This window comes from Podarcis liolepis (assembly GCF_965112155.1).
Source record: "Podarcis liolepis genome assembly, chromosome: 10".
Classification (NCBI taxonomy): Eukaryota; Metazoa; Chordata; class Lepidosauria; order Squamata; family Lacertidae; genus Podarcis; species Podarcis liolepis.
Genome location: NC_139562.1, coordinates 49025163 through 49046572, shown reverse-complemented (window position 1 = coordinate 49046572; position 21410 = coordinate 49025163). Strand labels below are relative to the sequence as shown.

The following is a 21410-nucleotide window of genomic DNA, read 5'->3' as shown; positions in this document are numbered from 1 at the left end:
CTGCATGATAAGCAGGAATTCAATAGCGGCAGTTTACTATCACTCCAGGTCTACACTGGAAGAAATTTCCCCTGCTAGATGTGAATATGTCACTTAGCTGTTAAAGGCACAAGAGCAGTTAAGGACCTACTGACCTCAAAATACTACCTAAAATGTGTAACTATGCTATTTACCTTTGAATGACCTATAATTTATATTTTCCTCCTAGGTGTCAGGAATTCAAATTCTTTCATTCCTTCTTTTTGAATTGCACTGACTCTTAACAACCATGTTTAACTGTTGAATATTTTGCCTGATCTCCTTCCTCAATTAAACTAAGATTACACTATGCAGTTCCCATGTTCTTGCTAGCTTTCCACGCATGCCAGTTTGTGGTTTTGTTTTGTTTTAGCACTTATCTGTTTGGTTCCCAGCATAATCTGCTGACATGTCTTAGTCTTAGCATATTGTATTTTTGTGTGTTCAGTCAGTCCATCAATCAATCATTTTATTTGTATGCCACCTTTCCAAAGTTAAAACCATGCTCAAGGCTGTTTTCAACATATAAAAATACTACATAAGTATAATCACAACAACAGTAGTCCTAAACAATTTTTTAAAAATCAAAAAATACATAACCAAATAGAACAATTAAAAGAATATTATTATTTATGCCTGAGTTTTCTATCTAAAAGTTCCCAGTAAGTTTTAAAAAACAGAAGTTGGTTCACTTTTTGCCTGCATTACAAAACCATTATATCCTGTCACATGCTTTGTATTCCATGACTAGTTCTGGGTTTTGAACTTGCAAAATATATGCAGCCACATGGAAATGAAGCCATTGGCCACCCATATGCAAGCAAGTAGGGTGATTTATAACCCACATGACTACGCAATCTCACACTGCCCTCCTAAACCAGGCCAGCTATGGTGTTAGCAGCCCCAAAGTGCAATGAAAATAAAAATGGCAATAACACCAATTTTCTTTAGATTGACTAAACATGATCCTGACCTGACCTTTCTAACCTCAATCGAGCCATTTTCACATTTCCAGTTTGTAGCGCAGGGCTTAGCTACACCATATTTGTAGCTATGTTAATAAGAGTTTTAGATTAACGAATGAGTAACCCTTCATAACTTCAAAGGCTCCATTCAAAAGTAACACTGAAACACAGTGTATCTGAAGAAGTGTGCATGCACACGAAAGCTCATACCAAGAACTAACTTAGTTGGTCTTTAAGGTGCTACTGGAAGGAATTTTTTATTTTGACTATGGCAGACCAACACGGCTACCTATCTACTACTGAAACACAGTTTGGGACTAGAGGAACAAGTCCTGTACTCATGTGCATCTCCTCTTCCTCTCTCTTCTTCCCTCAAATACCTGGTTTTGATTAAGTACTTTCTCTTTAGCACAAACCATAGTTTTCTCTTACATTTAAACCAGCAAACTATGATCTGCATTTGTCCTCCAAAATATGCAACCCCAGTTCTTGTACAAATCTTTTAATTACTACCGTTACTCACTTTTGATAGTCCGGGATAGGGAGCTAAGGAACCCCTTATCTGGAGCATGTGTGTGTAGTGGACAGAAAAAACTTTCTTTTGTTCTGTTGATGACTGCAGGGAGATTTGCACCTCCACCTTCTGCCTAGAGAGGTCAGCCTCTGAGGACTGTAGGGAGCTTATCTCAGCACTAAAGTCAGCAGCAGAAAGGCTACAATGATCAGCATAAAAGGAGGAGAATCTCCTCACTGCTCTGTGTGAACATTGCTGCTGAATCTTAAAAGTTTCTGCTGGCTGTTATTTCAGTCTCTGCCCCTTGACTGCAACAACTGTAGTCATTGCCCCATTAACACTGGATTCTCTTAAGATGCTATAATTCTGATTCTGATTCTAATTCTGGTAGCTAAACTGGACTTAATAGCAAATTGCCAACAGGGAAGGAATGCCACATATAATGCTTGTGGAGCCCTCCTAATAAAATAAAATAATAAAATAAAACCAAAGGGTTGAATCCCATGTAACACCAAGCTAAACCATGGTTTGGCATTACATGACCAAGCCTCAGGCTTGTGATTCCTCTCTCACCCCTATCTCTTTCCTCTTGCATGGCAAGCCTAATTAGCTACAGTATTTTTTTCTTGGCATATACCATTGGCATATACCATCATTATCTCGGAACTGGCAACCTATGGTTTGCACTTGTCCTCGCTCCAAAGCAGGGTGGTTGGTTGGATATAATTGCAAATCACTTCCCAGATTTGGATGATACTGCAAACCATGGCTTGCCTCAAACCAAGATGCAGCTAATGAAACAGACTGCATGAAGGACAGAAGAACTGCATGAGCCAAACCACTCTACAAAGTGGCTCAGTATATTGTAGATTTATCATGAGATACAGACCAGAGAACATCCAGTTTACCAGGACCTGAAGAGCCTGATTTCATAAGTAAATATTCTTTTACTGACTCACTTGTACCATTCAAATATAGTAATTCAAATTTAGTTTGGCTGCTTGACAAACTGAGAAGTTGTTTGAACAGTTTTCTTTAACGCAAAGAGAAAACTTTCTTTTCCGGTCCTATAAAACAATAGTGTGAATCGGTATGACTAATTTGACCCAACAACCCCCACCCCCTTGCACACACGAAAAAACCTCACTGCAGTCAACCAAATGCAACCAGCCATGCTCTGGGCACTCCAGTGTCTCACACTGCCAACAAAAACAAACAAATTAATAAAGAACCTACCCATGTGACACTGATGCAAAAACTCCACACATACATTATGCAAAAGAATGAAAGATCATGACCCCTTTCTTTCTCCCACCTCTCTCTCCCCACCTCTTTCTCCCCCAAACTCAAAATTCCCATGAATGTAACTGAATGTAACTGACCTGTAGAACAGACTCTATGAATTGAAAACGTGGTCTGTGTTATTTATAGAATTATTTCTTAAAATTCAGTATTGTTATATATTTACTTTTGTTCTGTTTTATGAACAATGTCTGTTTGTAAGAAAAACGCCTGCTTCGCACTCAGTGGCAAACCCATACTTGCCACCTTGCACACTCACAGAACCATGGCCAATGCCAACTCCCTGACTTGTGTGCTTGTAGAGCACACACACGTTCAAACATATACATGTGTTTGCTGTATGGATTCATCACATTGTGTGTAGAGCTTAATATTTTGATGTGTGAAACAGATGCAAAGAAAGCCGGATTCTAAAGCTTCTTGGTGATAAGTTAAACGCATTGATTTGTTCTTTTTGCACGAAGACCTTGGTGCATTTCTGTTGGGAATATGAATTGTTATGCTCTTCATAGGGAAAAAATAAAATCTTGAACTATTTTTCAATCGATTTCAACAGAGGAAGAGGCTAGCGTATGAGTCTAACTTGATAAACTGTGGTTTGCAGCTTGAAGCAACAAGTTCGGTGAGTGCAGCTTCCTTTGTACTTTTGGCAAAGTGTGAATTTTTTCATCAAAAGGGGAGAAAATGAATTTGTATGGAAGTGGCATTGAAATCTATCCAGGTGCTTGCATTTTTTCACACCATTCTCTCTCTAATCTGGCAATAGTGGGAGGGGGGAATCTCAACTCCCTCTTTGTTATATATATTCTGTTTCTCAGGTGTGTGTGACAAATCAATACATTCAGAACACTTGGTTTGAAGTGGGTTGCACAAAAGAATGTCTTAAATGTTACAGCAAAGAGAGGTGCCTGCACTTTCACTATGGGAGAACCATGCCTTTTCTGTTATGTTTTAATGGTGCTGTCCCTTCCACCAAAAGGAAAAGGAAAGGCAGCTTACACAAGAGTTCTGTCTGTACATTGCAACACAGTCAGTGCTCTGGTTCATAGTGTACCTTCTCCACTGCAAGTTAATCTGCTTTTATCTGAAATAGTGTAGATTTGTAATGCCTGCAGAGTATTTCTGTCTTGTCAACTGCTCCTTCTGGTGTTCCTGCATAACTATTAGAAGTTCATTCTGTTTCTGCACTTGCTGGGCTATTATGGGATGACTCTACGATTGCTAGAAATGAAGTGATATGGTTCAGCTTCTCTAACGCCCTATGTTATTCCACCTTTTTTAAGAAAAGAAAAAATCAGATAAAAATTGCACAGTTTCTCATTTATGCACAACAATCATGCCTTCTTTCAGATTTCCATCCACCCATATTGCTGAAATATAGTAAGCTGAAGAGAGAAAAATTACCCCTCTTCAAACCGGCACAATTTACAGTGCCTCTGCCAATTCCCAGATATTTTATATTGTGGACAATGAAGGTCAACTGCATATATTACATGTGGCAAGTGATAAAAATCAAGAGCAAATCAAGCTTTAGAGCCAACTTGGTCATATTTATGACCGTATGTCATTTTTATGCTAGTGTCATCAACTGGCATTGTTCATCAATCAAAACATTTAGAAACAGCAACCTTGCTCTCAGAGGTAAATTTTGTAATCACAACTAGTAATAGAATTTCTTTATACAACTTTGTTTATAACATGCTTGATGGATTTATTGACTTAAAACAAGACAGTTATTTGTCCCTTTAATAGACACTTTTCTCCAGTGAAAACCTATATCTCCTTTTCCTTGGAGCTTAGTTTGTGCCATGGCTTAAACTCACAAATCTACTTTCAGTGCCAGGTCTCAGCCTCAAAACAATGAAAGAACAGTAAGGCCAAAAGTGCCTCTGGGTATCTTTATCATACCTTCTGATCATCTTTGAATCATCAGAAGGAGTGATGGGTAAAGTCCTCATGACTTACCTTACACTTAACACATGCATACCTGCAAACTCCTAGACCTCTTTGCATCTTCTTCCTTTCCCTCTGCTCAGGCCTACTTGGAGGGATGAGGGATGCAGAAGGAGAAGCAATATTGGACGCTGCATGGTCTCTTTCTCTTTCCCTCTCCATCCATCTCTCTGTGTGTGCATGGATGCCTAGCAGACAGCAACCCAAGCTCAAGGATAGAAGTATTGTAAGAAAGACCAGCAGCCATGTTGAAGCAGAAATTTCCAGGCTCTCCCTCAGGAAATAGCTACTTCTTCATTGAACACCAGTCTTTCCTATTCACACTTTAATCCCTGAAGAACCAATAGTATGCCAGGTTAGGGGAGGATGATGACTTCCAGCAAGCCTTGCACTCTTAAAAAATAAGCACCACCTTTTCAGTTGTAATCTTATGATGCTCCTACTGTTTTCGGTATGTCAAGTGCAGGAGAACTTCTCAGCTGAGTTTGTCCAAAAATGTCCCTTTGCTGGTAATGGCTTAAAACAGTGGTGAAATTTTATCTATGAATCTCCATTCACTGCAGGTTGTGGATGAAAAGCTTATATTTGTAAAAGTGCACGCACCTTGGGAACTGCTGTGCAGCTTCGCTGAAATTATGCACATCAAATTGCCCCTGCAACCCAATGACCTGAAAACACGTGACTCACCATTTAAGTGGATTAGCAGATTCTTCAGTGTGGATGAAAATATCATCAAACCAGAGCAGGAGTTTTTCACTGCGCCATTTGAAATCGACCGTTTGTCAGACTTTTACATACAGGACAAGGAAACTTTCTTCAATCCAGCAACCAGGAGCCGGATAGTAAGTTCCCAACATTTACATAAGGATGAATTTACTTTCTGTTGGTGTAGATATCTAGACTTATTTTTTTTCTAGCTGTTTTGAGCATCAGACCAGCCAAACAATGCACGAACAATGTTTTGCACCGTACAATCAATCTCTGGGGATGGGTTGTAGCTTGGAGAAGGGCAAACTCGGCCCTCCAGATGTTTTGGGACTACAGCTACCATCATTCCTGACCACTGGTCCTGTTAACTAGGGATGATGGGAGTTGTAGTCCCAAAACATCTGGAGGACGCTCCCTTGCAGCCACAACCACCGTCTTGTGGGACAAGCACCATCTCATCTTCCTCCCCAAGCTCAGCAGCGGTAGAACTGTTGGGGAAAATAGGGATATTCCAAGATAAAACCAGAATCCAGGATGGCTTTCGTAATTCCAGGATTGTCCCTGGAAAATCGGGACACTTGTGGTGGGTAGCTCAGTTCTGTAAGTGACAACAGGAGTCTGGCTGCAGAATGTGAGAGTTAGAAGGAGCAGGGATGCCACATCACCCTTAGTTCACTAACTGCAACCTGAAATAGACCTGAGTCAGGGGGAAAGTTCCTTGCTGGGCAGAGAAGCCTCTCTCTATCCATTTGCCAAGTTCCAAATGCCTCAACTGATCCTGCTTCCATTTCCTTTCTCCCTGATTCACAGCGTAAACCTACCTCCCATTTCAGAATATCTGTTCAGGCTACCTGCCCACTTCAGTGGTTTTCATTTAGTAGTAATACTTAAGGAACACTATGTATATTGCTCCATGAACTGCCATTTTAGGATTAATAATGTGCCTGATTAGCACTATTAAGTATACATCAGAAGTGAATTTGTAAAAGTCGGTCCCCTTTTGCCGGGTGGGAGTCGGTGGTGGGTCTTTGGTCTGGACCAGTTGGAGGTCAATGATCAAGACAATGCATAATTTTAGACACTCCTACCACATGATAGATGTCCCCTGAGCTTATTCTGGTCCAATTCTTCATTAATAAAGAACTTTGGGGGTTTTTCAGGTTCACTTTATTCTTTGCCGTGGGGAATATGCTATAAGAGACAACGTGAGAAAGTTTGGAATCAATAAGCTGCTGGATTCTGGGATCTACAAAGCAGCTTTTCCACTCCATGATGTAAGTGCAATATTTTTAAAAAGTACCTTTCTGAAAAACCAAAGAAACAACCCTGCAATCCTAGAAATAATCCTAGAAACAATGATACAAAAGGTTCTATAGAAGCCAATAAGAAAATACTAGCTGGCCTTTTAGCTGTTTGTTGAACATTCATCCTTATTTGCTTGCGCAAAAACTGCAGGGAGGCTAAAAAAACATTAACTACATATTGAGCATTCATTCTGATTTGTTTGTGGGAAGGTAATATTGGTGTTTCATCAAGGAATTATTATCATACACTTTCCAGTGCATTTCACTTATCACAAAAAGCCTGATTTGGGGATGGGGAGTGAATTTGTTGCACAACATCACCAAAGCAATTATAATTGCTCTACCTGAATATGTCAGTATGCGATTGACACCCAAAATCACACCCAAAAATCATAGCAATCTGGAAGCACCCTGTATGCCAAACTGTGGCCTGTCTCTTTTGCAGCTACTTCAGTGGACAAACAGTACATTTTCTGGAATACTGCAAAATGGGCAAACACTAAGTGATATATACCATATTTTTCCATGTATAAGATGCCCCCATGTATAAGACAGCCCCTATTTTTGAGCCCAAAATTAAGAATATTTAATTGCAACATTCCGTGTATAAGACGACCCCCAATTTTAAACTTTAAAAATTTGGGGAAAATGCAGTCTTATACATGGAAAAATACAGTATATATTTTATACACAGTTTTAACAAAGTCACTACCTGGCTTTTGCCGTCAGTGTCTTTACAAGAATTATGTATATTTAGAGCGGTCTGTGCAAAATACCATCTAGTATTGGGGAATATATTGGCCCATGGACCAAATAACAAAACTAATTATGTTTAGCGTCATATGAAGGAAGATTATGAACCTTTTAAAAGTACTCGGATTTTCAAGCTGGAACAAAAGATGAAAACCCAAGCTTTATTTTCAGCATTTTTTTTTATATCTTCCATGTTGGTTTTGAAATAGAATTCCTGAGCTCTGAGTTGGTTTTATTCTTTAGCCGTGTGCATTTTCCCTCCTTTCTTTTAACTCAGAGATGCCAATTTGACCCATGCTTGTGGTGGGTAGCTTTTGCCCCTTAGACTCACAGCAGAGCTTTCTCCCTTGACTAGTGCAATCACCTTTCCCAAGGCTGTCAACTATTCTTTGAGCTGAAATAAAACTGGTATTATGAAACCTTTATTTTCAGTAATGATGGCTCACTCAAAGGTGAAGAAAACTTAATTTTCTATAGCTTTATTATTTGTAAACAGAATCTTTTTGTGAGATAATGCTTTATCATCCGCCTTTGTGCTTTTGCCCTTCTAGACTGCGGCGTTTTGTGATTCACATGTTTTGTTCTTCGCTTTCCTTCTTTTTTTGGTTACGTTTGCACTTTTTTGAAAATAAATAAATATAATATAAAAAATAAAATGCAACTAGTGTAATCACCATCATCATATATATATTTTTATACCCTGCCCTCCCCGGCCAGAGTCAGGCTCAGGGTGGCTAACACCAATAAAATTACAGTAAAACATAATGGGGGGAGGGACAAAAAAGCCCCCCAGTTTGTTAAAATACGGGTTAAAGTATAATTTAAAATGCAGCCTCATTTTAATAGTAGTCCATAAATCAAAACCATAAGGGGAGGGAAACATAAGGGTCCAAACTGAGTCCAAACCAAAGGCCAGGCGGAACAACTCTGTCTTGCAGGCCCTGCAGAAAGATGTCAAGTCCCACAGGGCCCTAGTCTCTTGTGACAGAGCATTCCACCAAATCAGGGCCAGTACTGAAAAGGCCCTGGCCCTCGTTGAGGCCAATCTAACCACCTTGCTGCTTGGAACCTCCAAAGTGTTGTTATTTGTGGACCTTAAGGTCCTCCGCGGGGCATATCAGGAGAGGCGGTCCCGTAGGTACGACAGCACCTTCTCCTCAAGAGAGGAGGCTGGCAGTAGCAGCCAGGGAAAGACTATGGAGAGGCAACGAGATGTTCCCTTGCCACCACTGCTTGAGCGCAGGCTCAATCTCCTCCCTGAGCTCAGCAGCAACAGCACTGGAGGGGGAAATAGGGACATTCCAGCATCAAATCAGAAGCCAGGATGGCTTTCGGAATTCCTGGGCTGTCCATGGAAAATCAGGCCACTTGGAGGGTACGCCATCATCCCTGAAAGTTTGCCATGCTGAGTGGGACTGATGGGAGCTCAAGAGTCCAACAGCTCCTGGAGGGCACCAGGTTGAAGAAGATTATTCTACTTAATATCTCTTATCATTCGAAGGAAGCTAGAAATAGCCTCAGACATTCACATGTCAAAACGGGCAGCATTAACCGTCTCTGTGGTTTTTTTCTGCATAGTGTGGGAAGCTTCTGTGTCAATTGCAGCAGCTACCAGGAAATCATTTATGACTGCTGCGGCACATTACAGCAACAGCAATACAAAAATAATGATCATGATAAAACATCAGATTGTAGTTTCCTCTAAATGAAAAATGGTGTAATTTGACCCTCAGGAATTTCCTGGTAGGCACTGCAAACGCTACAAGAGAAGCCATTCCTTTTTTGAGCAGGAGTCTGAACAACAGCTGACATTAAAAAGGCATGACATGAACTGTGCCTTCAAGAAGGTGGGAATTTTTTAATTATCCACTCAATACTCTGTTTCACAGTCAAGATTCAACTACCAGTCAGAGGATCCCAACTGTCCAAATGAACGGTATCTGCTGTACAGAGAATGGGCTCATCCTCGAAATATTTTCAAGTTACAGCCCTTAGATCTTGTCAGGTAGGTATGGACAAGCATGAGAGAGGCTGAAAGTCTTCTTCTAATGTGATCCCTCCCTGCTCCATGTATAATCATTATTTTTAGAGAAAACATGCAGAGTGCAGGTAGCTTAGTCAAGTCACCTTAATTTGTTTCTCTTGATGTTCCTTGGAGACAGTTTGATTTTGTATAATCATCTACTGGTTACATATTTGTGAGAATGTTCAAGATGCCTAAATATATTTGTGTAATGAATAAGAAAACCAAGGTCCCACTTGGAAGTTATCTCAAAGCCATGTAGTTTGCAGCACAATTCTATGCATGTCTATCCACTGTATACCCCTTCTCATTCAGTGGAGCTTACTCCTGAGTCATTGTCTAAGACTGCATTGGATTGCAGTTTTCATTCAACTGAATTATTTGTTTCTTGATATTTATAATTGACCTTATCCCTAACACTGTAGCATAAATGGAAATCTTTGAAACCAGGTTTCTAAAAAATGAAATAAATATGTTAAACCCCCCCCAAAAAAATGTTAAGCAAAAGCTATAAAAACAGCCCTAAACCAAAAATTACCAGGCTTACACGTCAGCAAAATTACAAAATAAGGAGGTTTCACATTAGTAGAGAATCCAACTGTGGATATAATACAAATTTTAACACAAGTGAAATTGTTATTGTGGTGCTCTGATAGAGTTCCTTTGGGACAAGGCTCCCAAGGTTTCTTAACATCTGTGTGACAAGCAGAAATTTAAAAGACAAAAAGTATTTTCTATTTCTGTACCTCTGTGCCAGGAAGTGTCTTGTTAAACTTGCTAGGACAAAAAAGAAGAAGAAGATGGAATTGCTGCTTCTGAATGCTCTTGGAGATCATTCATAAACACATCAAATGAGGCCTCAAGGTTCAATTCCTTTAAGGCATGCTTCCTCAGCCTTGCCCCTCCAGATGTTTTTGGCCTACAACTCCCATGATTCCTAGCTAGCAGGACCAGTGGTCAGGGATGCTGGGAATTGTAGTCTCAAAACATCTGGAGGGCCAAGGTTGAGGAAGCCTGCTTTAAGAAATCTGGAAGCACAAAACTGATGGCAATACACAATGATCCATGTGTGTCAACATTAAATGTAAGGAGTTTCTCGCTTCCCCAAATAATTGGATTGAGAGGAATTGTATATTTGTCCATAGTTTCTAAATATGTGTTTTTATCTGCAGGAAATATTATGGGGAGAAAATTGGAATCTATTTTGCCTGGCTAGGATTCTATACTCAGATGTTACTCCTGGCAGCAGTTGTTGGACTCGGGTGCTTTTTGTATGGCTATTTCATGAAGGACAACTGCACTTGGAGGTAACCTGCACTAGTTCATGTCGTTCACGTTGGATATGATCCAGCATGCATATGATCCAGCATAAAGATCCAAATGTCATTAAGTGGACCATTCCCAAATAATAATTTGTTGTTCCAGAGTTCAGCAGAACTCAGTAGATTTTCAGTGAAATCTCAAACTTATCAACTCAGAATTCAATGAGGATTATTTTTGAGTCAGTGGGGTTGAGGCCGCAGCCTAAATTATGAGCATGCACGTATAGGATTGCACTGTTTGTTGTTTTATAATAACATACGAATGGTCAAGTTATTGTTTAAGTGTTCAAACATATTTTGAAAGATTAGAAAAAGTTGCCACCCCTTTTGCTACTGAGTAACCACATTCACAGACTTTCCAAGTGTCCCTGTTTTCCAGGGACATCCCTGATTTAGAGAAGCCATCTTGGTTTCTGATTTGATCCCAGAATGTCCCATTTTCCTTTAGGATGTCCCTATTTTCACTGGTTAAATGTTGGAGGGTATGGCGTTATCTGAACCCCTGAGCTGTCTGAAGGCAATCCTGTATAGTGAAGTTTTTTAAAAAAAAGTTTAATGTTTTATTTTGTTTTTATATATGTTGAAAGCTGCCCAGTGTGGCTGGGACAATCCAGTAAGTTGTGTGGGGTATAAATAGTAAAATTATCATTATGGAATGGGACATCTGTCTTCTCTGAAGTGTTGAATGGTATGCATTCAGTGTGAAAAGGTTAAAGTATGCTAAGGCCAGCTAATCTTCAGTGTGTGGTACTGTATTGCCCCACAAATCTCCTATCATCTATGACCAATTTCTCAAACTTATTTTTTTGCCTCTGCTCTTATTCCTTTGTTTCATAGTTCTCTAGAGTAATATATTTTGCAAATCTTTAACGATCCTCTCTTCTGGACATACCATAGGCTTAGAGGGAAATCTCAACAGTTCTTTTTATACAACTCTCAGCTGAAATCAGTTGAAGAAAATCTGCTGTTGAAACTCACAAACCCGTATAAATATTAGTTTGATTTATGAATTTTAAAAATTGTGGTGCTAACGATAATAAAATAAAACACAAAATAGTGATGGGGAAAAATAAATCAACAGGGCTATGCTACACAAAGGGTTTTAAGATTATAGCTGAAGAACAATGAAAGATAAGTTACTGCAGTCTACATACAGAAGATGTGTTTGGAACTCAGTTGCAAGAAGTCACTTAGAGGGGTGGCATTTTGGAAAGAGAAACAGAAGATGGGAGAAGATTAAGCAGTTCCTCCACTCAATCATTTTCCTAGAGAATGGAGTTATGGAGAAGTTATCACTTCTCCATAACTTGTTTTTTTCTGTACAAATGGGTCACTATGGTAAAAAGCACTATTGTATGTAAAGTCTACTTTGGCCTTAGAGAAGTAACTGCAAAGTGGAAACTTAAGGGAGTATAGCATGCAGGGAGAACTATGAAAGCAGTGAATTAAGCAATTTGTTCATTGAATTACTCAACCTCTCAGATGGATCCTTTCAATTTTAGCCAGGAAGTCTGTGACCCGAACATAGGAGGTAAAATCATCATGTGCCCCCAATGTGATCAAGAATGTACATACTGGAACCTCACAATCACCTGTGAATCATCCAAGGTAACAACAACATTTACTCTAGCGGATTATGGAAAGGCATTGTTTTCTGGGGCATGAAATTTTATTTTGAAGCGAAGTTAGAAATACATGCAAAAGAAAAAAAGAAAAGAAAAGAGGATGGATACTACATAATAATACGAGACCACTAATGAAAAGGGGAGAATGCAACTTACTGATTACAATCATTGAACTTGTGCGAAGGTTAAGTTAAAAGACAACCTCAGGGAAAAGCTCATTAGATAAATGTGTCTATTTTTATTTGACTGGGATGTGAAACTTGAAGGCAAGTTCCTATACTGTCTTTCAGTATCCCATCTGTTTGCTCAGGTAAATGAGTTTTGGCTTTATGAAGTATCCTTAGGAAAATGGATAGTCCATTAACTTGAATTGCTCCTGTCTACATGTGGTTTGTCCTGCGCATCTGTGTTTGAAGGAGCAAGAGTGATAGTCTGGTGCTTCTTATGGCAAGGCAGACCTGGCCACAAACTGTTTTCTTCTCCTTCATAAATAGAGTGACCCAAACCTCACTTTAGAAGAGTAATATAAGGGATATGATAGAGATGAGAATGAAATAAATTGAATAAACAGAGCAAAGATATGAAATCATTTTAAGTGTGTGTGTGTGTGTGTGTGTGTGTGTGTGTGTTTGTGTTTTAATAGACCTAGACTTAGCATGCTTTTCATGTGATAAGCTTATCACATTATAGTTTGCCTTCCACTGGTAGATCTTTTGTTTATATGATGATAAGAATGCAGCAGCTGGAGCTGCTAATCTGTGATATTAGTTTTACACAACCATATTATCATCTGATGGTTGCTGCCATCACATTGGGAATATATAATTTTTGACATTTCATTTGTTTTCAGTTTGCTCAGGTTTTTATGTATGCATTTAATATTCCCAGCACTGAAACGTATTTTGCCTCTCTTTTCAGGATAAGTAGGCGTTATAAAATGATTTGCCTTTAAAAACAAAACAAAACAAAAAACCTTATGTATCACATATTTTGCTGTTTTCCATAATGTGGGACTAGATTGGCGTTACAGTTCTGTTTTCTAAAACTTGGCAGAACACTAAAAAAAGGAAACTTTATTTAACTATAAAATGCAGGCTGTTATCAAGGCAACTTCTCAAACAGTAGCAAGCTGTGTGCCATGGCCATTGCTTCCAGTTGGCAAACGCTTCCTCCCCTCTAGCAAGCAGATGGTCAATGTCTTCAGCTGATTAGCTGTGGGGCAAGAAAGCAGCAAGGAGGTGTCTGAGTTCAGTCCTTCCCCATAAATGATAAAGAATGCTTTTCTTGTGGCATTGTATGCAACCTGCAAGGATGCCAAATGTCTATGTGGGGCTTCCATTTCCATGGCAGAAGAGATGGTCTGCCATGTGGAAATCTGTTTCCATGCATAGGTAGCCCCTCTTATGAAATTAGGTGTTGTGTAACAGCCTATGTTCTTTAGCTGTGCCAAAAAACAATGCAAAATTGTATGCTAACCCCTATTTTTCCGAATGCTTTCCAGAAGCTGTGTATCTTCGATAGCTTCGGAACACTTGTGTTTGCAGTATTTATGGGAGTATGGGGTAAGCTATTTTCAAATACATTATTTGAGGCAGGAGGTTGGGGGGGCTGGGGGGGTTAAATCCAAACCAAAGCCAAAATACAGTGGTACCTCGGGTTAATTTGTTCCAGAGGGCCGTTCTTAACCTGAAACTGTTCTTAACCTGAGGTACAACTTTAGCTAATGGGGCTTCCCGCTGCCACCACTGCGCGATTTCTGTTTTCATCCTGAAGCAAAGTTCTTAGCCTGAGGTACTATTTCTGGGTTAGCGGAGTCTGTAACCTGAAGTGTCTGTAAACTGAAGCGTCTGTAACCTGAAGTACCACTGTATGGCTTTGTTGCTGTGGGTAGACTTCTGGAGTGTCCCATTTCAGACTGAAGGTAAGGGTTTCATTTTTGTGTGTGCTCCCCCTTTAAAAAGAACCCTGCATGTGATAAACTATTACATCAGGAAAGAGGCACTTGTGTGGGTGAGAAAACGTTTGCTTCTTTCCTCATTTTATTAGTTCATATACTACTGCACACCTGGATAGCTCAGTCGGTAGAGCATGAGACTCTTAATCTCAGGGTCATGTGTTTGTGCCCCATGTTGGGTAAAAGAGTCCCACAGTGTAGGGGGTTGGACTAGATGACCCTCGTGGTCCCTTATTCTATTCTATGACTCTATACACATAACAGTTGTTAGCAACTAATGTATTAAATGGTCATGGTAAAGTTTTGGGTTGTTGTTTTTTACCCAGAAAGCATCTTGTTTCACTGAATAGATGCTATTTACAAGGTCACAATAACTAGCATTAATCCACCCTGTTTAATCACCATGCTTGCTTGCTGGTGATTAAAATTAGTGCTGTATTGAAATCTAATTGCACAGTATGTCACATAACATTTAGGCCACCATTAGCACTCTGTAAAGGTGAATATACAGAAAGGTGCCGTTGTAACATTTTAGGCAAATATTACAAATTGACAACGACAGGCTTTCAATGTTAAGTATGTTGCAACTTAGTCCTCCGACACTTAACATTAAAATGGACCAAAACTACATATTTTCTACAATATTTAAATTGAATATAAAAGACTTGCCAGTAATTCATAATTCTTAAATATTTATTAACAATAATAATTACAGTAATGGAAGAACAACTTACTGAAGTGCTCATGGGTCATGTCACCCAACAGCCAACTGCTTCACCATGCGAAATGGCTTTCTGGTGCTATTATAATTTAATACAGGGATTTCCAATGATGCAACACATTATTTTAGTGCATTATAGTAACATGCACACTTCCCACAGTGGTGTTCTAACAGCATAGCTTCTGCAAGATTCAAATCCTTGCTAACTGAAAACTCTACTTAGAGTAGGCACCAATCATGGTTAAGGTGAGCAGGGGCAATGTATACCAAAGACAGGTGGGGGTAAGTCCCAGGCCCTTGTTCTTGTCTTAACCATGGCTGAGTTAAAACCCCACACATACACTAAGTAGAAGACGAGTAGCATTACCATCTCCCTCCACCTGTTTTCCTCCCATGCAACACTGCATGCAACACTAATGTCTCACCACAACTGGAACTGATCTGTAGAAAACACAACTTAGAAAAAGAGACAATGCACGTATTTTTGTAAACTAAGAAATCTTCAATAAAAAACACCATGGTTGAGTTAGCATTGCATCAGGAGAGAGAGAGAGAGAGAGAGAGAGAGAGAGAGAGAGAGAGAGAGCACGTTACCCACAGCTTTCATACATATAACAGAGATCCTCAAGTTTCTAACAAGAGCTGTGGATTACAAAAAAAGTGTATTGAGGCAACGTGTAGCTAGAAGAAAGCACATCATCCAGCACTGTTATTGAGTTGCATTGTTTGTTGTATGTGAAACATGCTGCTGTTGCAGTCATGTCCCGCCTGCTTTGGAGCTTTCTATAGGCATCCAATTGGCCACTGTGAGGATGTAGGGCTGGACTGGCTGGGCCTTTGGTCCAGTCCAGAGAAGCACAGCTCTCCTTAAGTCCTTCAGCTTCCATATGTGCTCAAAAGGCACAGTTTTTGCAACACTAGTGAAGCATTCCTCTTTTCTCCATTGTAATCAATGTAGGCCCAATTCCTACATTGTGCAGAAAGGACCTCCTGGCTTCTGGCAAAGGCCCTCATCTGCACAGTACTTTGATCATTTGGGTATATAAGGTTTGAGACAATCTTTTGGATATCCTGGTCCCAAACTGTATAGGGCTTTATACACCAAAGCCAGCAGCTTGAAATTTACCAGGGGACACGGGTGGTGCTGTGGGTTAAACACAGAGCCTAGGGCTTGCCGATCAGAAGGTCGGTGGTTCAAATCCCCGCGATGGGGTGAGCTCTCGTTGCTCTGTCCCAGCTCCTGCCAACCTAGCAGTTCGAAAGCACGTCAAAGTGCAAGTAGATAAATAGGTAACGCTCTGGCAGGAAGGTAAACGGCGTTTCCATGTGCTGCTCTGGTTCACCAGAAGCAGCTTAGTCATGCTGGCCACATGACCCGGAAGCTGTACACCGGCTCCCTCGACCAATAAAGCGTGATGAGCACCACAACCCCAGAGTTGTCCGCGACTGGACCTAATGATCAGGGATCCCTTTACCTTTACCTTTTCTCAATGAAAAGAACAGTAACAGCAGAGAAGGGTCCCTGAAAAACAGTGGTAACCTTCCCCTGCAATGTGTATCTCTAAAGGAGACTTGAGTATGTTTTAGGTCAGGAGTGGGGAACCTGTGGCCTTCCAGATGTTATTGAAGTACAGTGGTACCTCTGGTTGCGAACGGGATCCGTTCTGGAGGCCCATTTGCAACCTGAAAAGCCCGCAACCTGAAGCACCGTATCTGCGCAGGTGCGCGGCGCGATTTGGAGCTTGTGCGCATGTGGTGAAACCCAGAAGTAACCCTTTCCAGTACTTCCAGGTCGCTGTGGGGCGCAACCTGAAAAAACGTAACATGAAGCAAACGTTACATGAGATATGACTGTACAGCTCACATAATTTCTGACCATTGGCCACACTGGCTGCTGTGAGTTCTTTCTGCACATATAGAAATAATGATGCATCACAAAAAGAAGACAATTTAAGTAAAAACAACAACAAAAAATAGTTTCTACTGTTTTCCTTATAAACACCTAGTTGCCATTCCATCAACTGGCAAGATTTGACTCCATTTCTTCACAGATTGGCAAAGAAAACTAATAAACCTTGGATTCGTAATCCTCAGCAGCTAAAATAATCCTTGCTTAATCCTTCTTTCATCAGTTACTTTGTTTCTGGAGTTTTGGAAAAGACGGCAGGCTGAGCTGGAATACGAATGGGACACTGTTGAGTTCTTGGAGCAAGAAGAACAAGTACGTCCCGAATATGAAGCGAGATGCCATCGCGTCGTAGTGAACGAAATAACACAGGTCTGGATAGGTTTGTTTTTTAAAAAATGTGCTTAGAAATATTATAAGAAAAGTTCTTTGGACTCTATCAAGTCCAGTATTTTTGTCAGGAGCCAGATCTACAGTGGTGCCTCGCAAGACGAAAAGAATCCGTTCTGTGATTCTCTTCATCTAGCGTTTTTTTCGTCTTGGGAAGCAAGCCCATTGAAGGATTAGCGGATTAGCGTTATTAGCGGCTTTTAGCGGCTTTTAGCGGCTTATCTGCTGATCGGATCAGCTGATAAGCAGCTTAGCGGCTTAGAAAGGGGGGGAGGGGGAAAAACCAGCAGGAACTCGCAAGACATTGTCGTCTTGCGAAGCAAGCCCATAGGAGATTCGTTTTGCGAAGCACCTCCAAAACGGAAAACTCTTTCGTCTAGCGAGTTTTCCATCTTGCGAGGCATTCGTCTTGCGGGGCAGTACTGTATTTGTAGAAATGTATATCAGCTAAGCGGAATATAATGTAATACGGACAAAGAACCACTTTTCATTACTATGCCCTTGTTTTCTGGTATTTCTGCCTAGAATCACTTTTCATTACTATGCCCTTGTTTTCTGGTATTTTTAAGAATGTTGTTGTTGATTACTGGCAGTTTTAACTTGCATTTTTTATGTTGTACCCTGCCTTGGTATTAATACTTTAAGCAAATAATATATAAAATAAAATATTACATAGATAAAACTCCAACCTCAGGAATTTGGGGTGGAAAGGCTTGGAAAAGCATCTTCAGGAAACCTGGGGTTGTATTCACTGTTAGTAATTCTTGGCATAAATGAACAAAGATGACTAACATGGGCTGGTTAATTTCAGTGGTTCTTCTCTGAGTATAACTTAGTTAGAACCGAGTTGACAGACCCTCCAAGTGTCGCTATTTTCCAGGGACAGTCCTGGATTTACAGAAGCTGTACTGGTTTCTGACTTGATCCTGGAAGGTCCTACTTAGGACATGCCTATTTCCACTGGAGAAATGTTGGAGGGTATGGAATAGGATGTCCCTGTTTTCATCAGAGAAATGTTGGAAGGATGAATTTGAAGTCCACATCACTGTTGGCAATACTAGGAGAGAGCAGACACTAGTTTTGAGATATAGCGGCTTTTTATAGTCTTATTCCACTTCCTGTTACCCAGTCTTGGTTTTCAGCAGTTTTAATGCTTAAAGATGCTCAAAATATAAAGATATTTTTTAAAAACCTAGAAATTCTGACAGGGTTGTTTTAAAAGTCAGATCAGACATTTAGGTGAAGTGAATTAGTGTGATGATCTTTGTCTTTGCTAACAGTTACATCGATTCTCACCACTTCAGAGGCCATCAGCTTTTCGTAACGAAAATTGGCAAATGTGTTGCCAATTGAATTCCTACAAGAATTACTCAAAATTAAGAGAACAAAATAATCTTTGATTAACCAAGAGATTTTGCTAACAGAGAATAGAGCGGTGGTAAAGAAGCTTTACATAGGAGCATAGGGAGGTTCCATATACTTATGGGGTCGTCCACACTTCTTCTTGTCCGACTGCTTCCCCAGGGAAAGCCACTCTTTACCACAGACTCAGAGCAAACATTAGTTGGGTTTCCCAAGGATTGACGTCTGCTCCAATTCAGCAGTGAAGAGGGGGATTCCCCAGGGAAAGTGGTGGGGCATACCAGTGGCGTAGTGGAGGTGGGCACGGGGCAGTTGCCCTGGGTACAAAATTGTTAGGAGCACAAAATTTCAATACCCAATGCACATTTCTTTTGCTGGGCTCTATTGGAAATGGCTTCTCCATGTGAACCAGGAAGTGACCTCTCCAGACCAGGCATAGGCAAACTCTGACCCTCCAGATGTTTGGGACTACAATTCCCATCATCCCTGACCACTGGTCCTGTTAGCTTATGGTTACCAGATTTTTTCAATGAATCCAGGGACACTTTTTTTTTAAGCAGAGTAGCAACAGGGAGTCAATTGTGGGGATGGTGAGGCAAAAGACCCTGGGCCCAAGCACACATGCATATTGTACAAAGGTGCAAAGCCCTTCTTTTGCACTCTGTGAAACATAAATGCCCGTGACTTCCAAGCCTTCCTTGAACTCCTTCCCCCTTCCCCCTTTGTTTTAACAGATCAGAGGAGGCTCTGGAGTCATGGGTGGGCGGCCATTATCCAGGAGGGGCCAGCCTGTTAGTGCAGTTGGCTCTGGCTGGCTTCAGGAGCTGCTCACTGCTTGCTGCCGTGGTGCAGGAAAAATGTTGGGTGCCACGGCAGTGAGCAGCTCCTGAAGCCAGCCAGAGCCAACTGCGCTAACAGGCTGGCTCTGGGCTGCTGAGGCTGCCGCTGCCACATTTCCCAGGGACAGATTTGCAAATCTGGGGACATTCCAGGGACGGAATTTGTCTGGGGACACATTTGCAAATCCCGGGTCTGCCCCCGGGAACCGGGGACATCTGGTAACCCTATGTTAGCTAGGGATGGTGGGAATTGTAGTCCCAAACATCTGGAGGGCCGGAGTTTGCCTGTGCCTGCTCCAGACAATGGAATGGCTCTTCTTTTCTTATCTCAGTGGCTGCGATCTCTTGGGTGATGTGGACACTATTAGGCAGTTGAATGCACAAGTGCGTTCTGTCCGTTTCCTTCCTTCCTTCCCTCCCACCCCTCCGCATGGCCCCGGGCTCTGGCAACCTAAGCTACACCCCTGGGGCAAATGAAAAGCTGTTCAGTCCCATGCCTAAGAAAGCATGGATCAAGCAGAAAACCATTCGGACCCATGCATTCTAGTGTGGAAGGGTGGACGAGCTTTAAAGCAGACCACTAACCCATCTGTTCACACAGACTGGCAGCTGCTCTCCTGGGTTTCAGGCAGGAGTTTTCCTAGCCTGGGAATTCATCCCAAGAACCTCACACATTTAAAGGATATGCTCCACGACTGAGCTCTGGCCCTCATTCTGTTATATTTCAATTATGTTTTCAATTATATAATAAGTTTGTCACTGCCTGAGTACTGCACATTTTAAATTCATAGTTCGGCTCTGGGGGGAAAGACCCAAACTTATTCTAATGACCTAGTAAAGTTCTCATATTAGAACTTTATTTCATCCTCGAAAGGAGGCTGTTCTGAGGGCAAGTCTCGCCATCAATAAATAAGGCTCATGTCATCAGCCATAACTAGGACTCAAAGGATATATTTCATAGCAGATTGTAATTTACGTGGAGGATTATGGAGTAAAGGGGGATAGTTTACAATGCCTTCCCATAATCTCCATCTGAAATGAATTGATTTATATTTTCTAAAGCAGGGGAACTATTTAATATGATGTTGGGTATGAGGCAGGTGCTTGCATAATATACTACAACACAAATCTAAAGCTATATGATGAAAAAGAAAATCATTCTATGACTACAATGGGTACCATGTGAACAGAAGTTTATTTATTTATTGTAATATTGATGCACCAGCTTTTTTTTCTTTTCTTTTTTAGTGTTCACAGGTGGTTTCCAAAAAAACCAAACATACACATGAAAATAAATCCAATGTTTACAGTATAAAGCAATTTAAAGCTAGCTCTCTCTCTCTCTCTCTCTCTCTCTCTCTCTATATATATATATATATATATATATGTTTAAAAGTAAGAAACCTCAAACTAATTTTGGATAACAATGCTTTCACCAGCAATATTCAACTTTCACATGGCTTTTCAGCTCAGAAATACGTGAGAGGGACCTCTTTGCTTTGAGCTATACTTTTGGATAAGGACTGGCTGAGTGGTTCAGAGATCTGATTGGCTATAGAATGGTAGATTGACAGAAATGTCTGCAGAGCCTCTCTTGAATTCAAATGGAAGGATTCAATGTGTGTGAAACAGTATGCGGTTTTGATTTCATTTTATATATATATTTTTTGTAATCACTTGCCATTATCCTTGGTAGGGCTGTGCCCCATTAGCTCTAGTGGAACAACCTCCCACTGCCTGGTTCTGAGCAG

At 40.7% G+C, this 21410-nt stretch overlaps 1 protein-coding gene across 2 annotated transcripts in view; it reads left to right on the top strand.

Annotated features, from left to right (window-relative positions):
- ANO6 (anoctamin 6) overlaps nucleotides 1-21410 on the top strand; it is a 66936-nt gene that overhangs the window by 28020 nt on the left and 17506 nt on the right. For both annotated transcript variants that reach the window (XM_083463419.1, XM_083463420.1), the window contains exons 4-11: nucleotides 3356-3421; nucleotides 5316-5594; nucleotides 6621-6734; nucleotides 9407-9522; nucleotides 10713-10847; nucleotides 12365-12470; nucleotides 13989-14049; nucleotides 17295-17440. In XM_083463419.1, the coding sequence (XP_083319545.1) occupies nucleotides 3356-3421; nucleotides 5316-5594; nucleotides 6621-6734; nucleotides 9407-9522; nucleotides 10713-10847; nucleotides 12365-12470; nucleotides 13989-14049; nucleotides 17295-17440 (1023 nt within the window). The remainder of the gene's footprint in view (nucleotides 1-3355; nucleotides 3422-5315; nucleotides 5595-6620; nucleotides 6735-9406; nucleotides 9523-10712; nucleotides 10848-12364; nucleotides 12471-13988; nucleotides 14050-17294; nucleotides 17441-21410) is intronic.